This window comes from Uloborus diversus, chromosome 8 (assembly GCF_026930045.1).
Source record: "Uloborus diversus isolate 005 chromosome 8, Udiv.v.3.1, whole genome shotgun sequence".
NCBI lineage: Eukaryota > Metazoa > Arthropoda > Arachnida > Araneae > Uloboridae > Uloborus > Uloborus diversus.
Genome location: NC_072738.1, coordinates 100,940,883 through 100,948,308, shown reverse-complemented (window position 1 = coordinate 100,948,308; position 7,426 = coordinate 100,940,883). Strand labels below are relative to the sequence as shown.

Sequence of the window (7,426 nt, the reverse complement as noted above, 5' to 3'; positions counted from 1 at the left end):
TTAAAATCTCTTATGCTCTATTGTGTTTCTCAGATACGTTTTTAGAAGTTTCAAAGAGCAAAATGCTCTTTCGCTAGAAGCAAATGTTGCAGAATGCATAAAAAGACCTTGAAAATCTCGGAAAGAAGAATAAAACCTTCTGAATGCTCTTGTTGTTCAAAAAAGACAAACTTGACATGACCTTCCCCGCCCCCTTTTCCCTCTCGTATATACAAACCTTTTTTTTTTTTTAATTTCAAGCACACACGCTCGCACAAAAAGAAAAATAGATAAAAAGATATAAATGATTGTCTAAAAAAAGTGAGGGGTCCCGGGCCCTTTCTGGCCCTTCCCACGAGCCGCCACCATTATGAGTTATTCTCCAGAAAACTTAACTTTTGAATGCAAATATTTTTCAATTTTGAAACCTTTTGTTTTCTTTTTTTTTTCATTCTTACATGAAACTATTACCTACTAGAAGTAACCATAAACAATGGCCCAGCTAAGTTCCAATTATTTTACTCATAAATAAGAAAAATAAAAAAATGCCTTATTCACAGAAATAATAAAAAAAAAAAAACTTTTAATATTTAAAAATTGAGTCCAATTTAATATCAAAGTAGTAATTTTAATTGTGCAAACAATCAGCTATTTTAATGATTAGTGGGAATATAATATTAAGCTCTCTTAATTAAAGTACGGCTTAATTAGTAGTTTCAAATGTATGTTGAAAAATAGTATATAGTACATTTGAGGATATACTGGCAATTTATAATTTTGGTAGAATGCCTATTATTGATGTATTTCACCTCCATTTATTTATTTTCACCTCAGAAATAATAACATTAATAAGGTCTGTCATGGAGGTGAAGAATTTTCCATTAATTTAAGCCTACATTTTTCAGGAATTTTTTTTTCTTTGTTGCTACAATCTGCACATGTTAAGCAAATGAAAACATGTTCAATTCTTTTTCTTTTCATTAATTTATGTCAATAAATATATATGCAAAAAATATATTTTTGATGAAATTAAAAATCATTGTTAAGAGAATTGTTTACTGTAAGAGGTGTGTGACAGAAAAGTTACACTTTTTGAAGAATGACCCTTATACTCAAAGCATGACATAGGGTTTAAAACTTTTGTTAATTTCAAAATAAATATTTTTGCTTAAAATGATTATCAAAGCTCAAAAAAGAAAAAACCATGAGGTTTAATTTTTTTTATATATATTGATTTTTATACAAAATACCATATTGCTCTGTGAAATTTCAAAATGCTCCACAAAATCACCACAGATGCTCCTCAAATAGTTTCTCCAAGGTTGGTAACCCTGGAGTTTTCATGTTACATTTGTCATATTTTCATTTTCTTCAAACAAAAAGCTCGGTATATTTCTTTTTTCGCTTTAAACGCAAATCATGTCTAATAACATTTTGATACAATTCACATGCATGGAAATAGAATTGAAAAAAAGAAAAAAAAAATCATGTTGTAAAAAGATTTTATTTCATGTGATTTTTTTTTTTTTTTGCCTAAGCAAATATTTATAAGACAATCATTTTCTATATGAAAATTAATTAATATTTAACAAGTTCAAATTGGTTTAATGTCAACCAATTTATTCAAGTAAATATCTTTACAAAAGTTGTTCTAAATTCTCTTAAAAAATAAATACAAGAAATAACAGGAACAGAAAGTTACAACAGATTTGAAATGGTATGAGACATGTATGGTATACAGCATAAAAATTTAATAGTTGCCTTTATGATTGAATTATAAGAAATTTTCACATAAGATTGCTGACAACAGTTTTCATATTGCTTTCTAAAAGCAATCACATTTCTAGGATTGAAGAAATATGTCTTCTCATGACTTGGAGAACGAAAAAGAACACAACTTGCTGCATTCTTCGGAGAAATAAAGCACTGCATGAAGAGATAAAATAACAAGAAACTTCCTGTTTAAGAGTGAACACTTGGAATAATTGCATCACTGGATTTGACAGTACCAATCAGCAGTGCTCCTTCATACCATTTTTCTCTGGTTACAGTACTTGCTCCAACCTTGGATATTGGTAACCATATCAAACTTTGGAAGTCAATACTGAGATTGATGAAGATTGTCACACAACAAATACAGTGGGGAAAATAAAAAATTGCAGATAGACTACCATTCAGAATCACCCAAAGCTTTCTGGAAGACAAAATCTTTTCCTTGTAAATTCATTATACCATCTTTAAGATGAAATTTCCAACGATTTTTACTCCTGGTAATCTGCAAAAACAAAGAATTTTTACTACTTATACACATACATATATTTTTTTTTTAACTAAAAACATGGAGAAATGGAAAGCGAGAGAAAAGCAATTAAGCTACAACAAGTGCTCTAGTTTTGGGGAAAACATTTTAAGAAGAGGGCGCCACCAATAGAAAAGGTCGTTTGAAACCAATTTACATTAGGGGAGAGTGTTGTACCTCGGGACATTTTTCATATTTTATTTTTTAACGTCAATTATTTTAACTGCAATATTTTTATTTTTTTAAATTCAAGACAGTTTGAAAATGAAACATTGCCAGCCATTTAAAGTAAGAGTTCCTAAGTATCCCAAGGTACAACATCCTATTGTACCTTGTAATGTAGTAAGTAACATAGATACTGTATCAATTTTAGCATACAACATCCAGCATTTAACATGCACTTGTAAATTTGGATCTTATTTTTGCATCATAAATGCAAGTTATATGCAGAACATATGGAATGAACAATGAAATTATTTAAAAATTAATATTCAAGCATTTTCAGTCCAAAATAAATGAATATACAACAGGTTTCCCACTGAAATATTCTTTTGCTCTTAACTGTAGGGGAGAAGATAAAATAGTAGAGCCAGAGAACTAGACCTTATGTGAACTGAAATATGGCGGAGTTTGAAAATGTACAATGGGCGTCTAATCATGACCAGATTAAGGCATCAGCACAGGCACAGGGTACCAATATTTGGGGGGACATCAAATCTGTAGGTAAAAATTTGATTTTGGACTAATTTCATATCACACTATAGCAAGATGTAAATATTAAATCCAGAAGAAGAAAAAAAGAATCGCTGTAAAAATTTAATTTCCTTTTGCAAATCCTAAAACCACTCCAAGTTTGTTCCATGTTTATCACAGTTATACCATAGATAATTTTGATATTAATGGCTTTTACCAACGGGCAAAGTTTGACAACATCTTATATTATCATGCTTAGTTATTGTAATACTATTTCATTTCTATTTTTTTGTAATATAAGGTACCACTAAATTTAGTACAGATATGTTAATATGCAAGTATCAAGAGATTTTACTCTGCTTCTGCATATAAAATGAGCTTGGGGGGGGGGGGCACCAAATAAATTTTGTGCCCCATTGCCTTCAAAAACTTTAGTTGGGCCCTGCGTGTAACAGCTTGTTTCTTCCTGCCAGAATGTGGCCGAGTTCTCCAGTTTCAGTTGAATAATGGAGTGCTGACTTTTATAGACTCGACTGCACTGAAATACAGTGAAACCTGTGTATAACGATACTGTCTATAACGATAACCTGTCTATAACAATATTTTTTTTGGCCCCAGCAAAATGTCAGCATGAATAATCAAACTGTCTATAACAATAACCTCTCTATTACGATATTTTTTTTTAGCTCCCAACAGTATCGTTGTAGACAGGTTTTACTGTAAAAGGTAATACAGTAGGAGCTTAGATGAACTTAAAATTATGAAAGATATGAAACCGAACAAATCCTTACCTTATCATATTGGCAAACTACTACATTTTCAGTATCGAAAAGATCAGTTGGATCATCTTCACTTACATCATCATCAGAATTCAATGGCTCCTAAAAATATGAACAATTAATAACATATTTTTGAATTAAATAATATCATGGTTTTAAACTATATGCATCAAGTTTCACTGCTGCTAATACCAGTGATGAGAGTGGTCAGAGAACAAAAAGGCTAAAAGCTAAAAATTTTAAGCAAAACCCTGCGGAAAAGACCATAATTGTATCAAAATAGTCCTGGGGAGACACAATATCCAAAAAATGACTATGTAACCAATTTTAAAGGGAAAATGAAAGGTTACTAATTATACTATGAATTACCACTTGTATTAATTATGCTACAAATATTTGGTGAGAAATCATGGCACATAATTTCATATATCTATATGTGACAACTCACAAATATTAAAAATACTGCATCATTAAAAATTGGCAACCTTATACTGGGATAATTTGATAAAAAGTATGTGCACCTCATCTTCTTCCCCTTGATCATCTTCAATTTGTTCATCATTATCATCATCTCTATCATCATCATTATCTTGAAAATCGTCCTCATCATCATCATCACTAGTGTCATCAGCACCATCAAGTTGACCAATAACACCAGTTGGCTGCAGACAAAAAGAATTTTATAACTTTTTTCAATCAGTAACTAGATAAAACAGCTTATTTTTAACCGTATGTTATTAATTTTTATTGATAAAAAATATACCTGTGATTGAGAAGACACAGGTATAGTAACTGTAAATTGCTGAGCATTTTTTAATTGTTCAGAGGTCAAAGTTTGATAATGAACATTAGCAATTTGCTGTCCACCTGAAAAAAAGAAGACACATACATATACAATCGATTTAACTTTACACTGATAGCTAAAAAAGAGGATTTCAAACCATTTCTAAAACATCAAATATAGATGTATCACAGATAGAGATGTAAAATTTCCGGAAATTTTAAAGTGGTGGGAAAAAAAACGGTTTTTTATCGAGGTTTTTCGGGAAAATTTGGAAAAAATGGAAATTTTGATTTCTTTATGAATAAAATTAGGGTTTCTTAATAGCTCTGTGTTTCTTGGAAAAACACAGGTTATAAAGAGTTAAGCATTAAAAAATATATCCACACATCTTTTTCTGCTTGACAGAAATACACATAAAGGTAAGATTAATTATTACATTTTAAATTTTAGATTGCCTTTGAAACTTGAAATATTAATTGAAATTTTCGACTTTCAAACATGATTCTTTTTGTTTTGAAAGAAAAATAATACAATGTTACTGTCTGAAAATAAAAGCAGTTGAGTTTTGATTTTTACCAACCCAGTCCAAGTCCAAATCAAAACTAAATTGGTTTTTCTTTAGCTGAATCAAAACTTAAACTGGATTTCCAGTTTATTCAAATGGCCGTGCTAAGCACAGTAGTAAAAGTAGTCATACCAGCAACTTTTGAACAAAACTGAGTTATTAGAACCAAGTTCTTCTCTGTCTCGTATTTTACATAATAAATAAAATATTTTAGGGTCAGTTGATCAAGAACTTGAAAAAAGAAAGAAATCTGAATCAAATATATGGAAGAGCCAAACTTTAAAACATAATATCTCAGCTTGAGACCAAATTCAAATTCCACTTTTTTGCTTAGCACGGCAGTATACAGGGTGCGGCAAAAAAAAAAAAAATTATATATATATATATATATATATATATATATATATATATATATACATATATATATATATATATATACATATATATATATATATCGGACGAAATTTGTATCATCGAATGGAAGAAAGGTAATTTCATTTTAATAAGTGCCTAATTTATTTTTGTCTCTCACTTGATTGGAAAATAGTTTACAATATATTTCCTAGTTTATGTATTGTTTTTCGGTTTTCTTACAATTTTAAATAAAATACCTGCTATTTTAAGTTGTTTAAAAAAGTAGAACAACAGTTCGTTTGCTTGTTGTGCCCCGGCAAACAGTATTTGAAACGGTATGTCGTTTCGAGTGGCTTGGAAATGATCGTCGATGTCCGGAAAGTTGACAAAATGAACAATGAACATTTGAGTTAATCGTTAGGTCATCCAAAAGTGAGTTTAATGAAATCCTTAGGTTTACACGAGAGAAATCGTTCGTGAGATGAGGAATTTGTGACCGATAAGTGCGACTAAGGGCAATAACAGCTCAAACAGAAGTTTTACGAGTTCCAAAAAGTTCAGGCATTTGTATGACTCCTAAGATGCCAAAATCGTTTGAGACGGGCCGCAAGGCCATGCTGAAAGAAATAGTATTCAACCAGCTCTTATCCCCCAGAACAATAAGAATTGGTCTGTAGCCAAGCACCTTCAAAAATGTTAAATATTGCAAAAATCCGAAGTCGATCTTGGTCTGTGATGGAATCAGCACAAGCGAAAAAAAATCTCTAGTTTTTTGTGAATGAGGGCTGTAAAATGAATCAAAAAGTGAACCAGAAGGACATTTTAGAAGTTATTGTACTTCTGTGGGCCTAAGAGCATTAAGACAAGAGTGGTGCAAGGCATTTTGACATGATATTACCTTTTGAGTGGACACTCTACTCGCTAGATCTCAATCCCATTTATTACACTGTATGGCCTATTTAGGTGTCGAAGGTCTACCCTAAACTGCATGTACTTTCTAAACCAATTGCTTTATAGGGAATAGGATTGATTAAACAACTTGTGGCCCTTGAATGAAAAATTCAATAAGCAGTTGCATCTCTGTATTACTGCAAAAGGCTGCTAATTTGAAACCAATTAAATTTATTGATTGCTAAAGGTCAACTCTTATTATTTTTTGTGTTTTGTTAATTTATTCATTTTTAATGAAGTTTCATGGAAAATTGCTTGCCCCGGTATTTTTGCCGTATCCTGTACATTTGATTCGCACAGTCACCAGAAACATAGTTTTGTGGTTGATGTTATGCTTGTTTGTTTTATGAAGAAGGAAAATAAATTCTTCACTAAGGTTATTGGTTTAAGCTTTTTTGCAAAAAAATATTATTAAACGTTTTTTGATCTATATGCAATTTAAATTATCATACAAAAACTTGCATTAAGTTTAGACAGTATTTTAACACAAAACGGATGGTGAAGGGGGGGGGGGGGGAATTGCATCGGAATTTAAGTGGGAAAATTTTCTAATCACTTTTTGCTGAAAATTTGAATTAAAACCCTGAAAAGTTGAAAACATTCATTTTTTTTTTTTTCAATTTTTCTGAAGTGAAAATTTACTCCTTTCGGAAAAAACGTTTTTTTTTCCGTTTTTTCGGAAATTTTCCGGTTTTTTTCCTGACTGTTTTCATCTCTAATCATAGCTAAAATTCATCAAAATCTTATTTATTAGTATAAAATATTGAAATGAATACAACAAAAATTTCACAATCTAAATGTTACTTCAACATTGCTCCTAAAATACACTGAATACTTTTCATACAAAATAATTATTGAAATTTAAAATTTAAATTTCAAAATAATTTATTTATAAAAACGTTTTAAAAAGAACAAAGAAAGTAACACATTGTCAGTGTAGTTCTTGGAAAGGGACCAGTAACACAAGCTAACATAAGAGTTATAGAAATTAAAAACAAATTGAAACAAAAAGTGGAGGGATG

General features: G+C 30.4%; 1 protein-coding gene across 2 annotated transcripts in view; it reads right to left on the bottom strand.

The window, feature by feature from the left end:
• Positions 1 to 1,502: 1,502 nt before the first annotated feature.
• Positions 1,503 to 7,426, bottom strand: part of LOC129227730 (transcription initiation factor IIA subunit 1-like) — a 37,652-nt gene continuing 31,728 nt past the window's right edge. Inside the window, exons 7-10 of one of the 2 annotated variants that reach the window (XM_054862334.1) lie at positions 4,514 to 4,617; positions 4,272 to 4,412; positions 3,763 to 3,852; positions 1,503 to 2,254 (exon numbers count right to left, since the gene is read on the bottom strand). In XM_054862334.1, coding sequence (XP_054718309.1) covers positions 2,147 to 2,254; positions 3,763 to 3,852; positions 4,272 to 4,412; positions 4,514 to 4,617 — 443 coding nt within the window. In that variant the 3' untranslated portion in view covers positions 1,503 to 2,146. The remainder of the gene's footprint in view (positions 2,255 to 3,762; positions 3,853 to 4,271; positions 4,413 to 4,513; positions 4,618 to 7,426) is intronic. The other variant, XM_054862333.1, reaches the window with a different exon arrangement.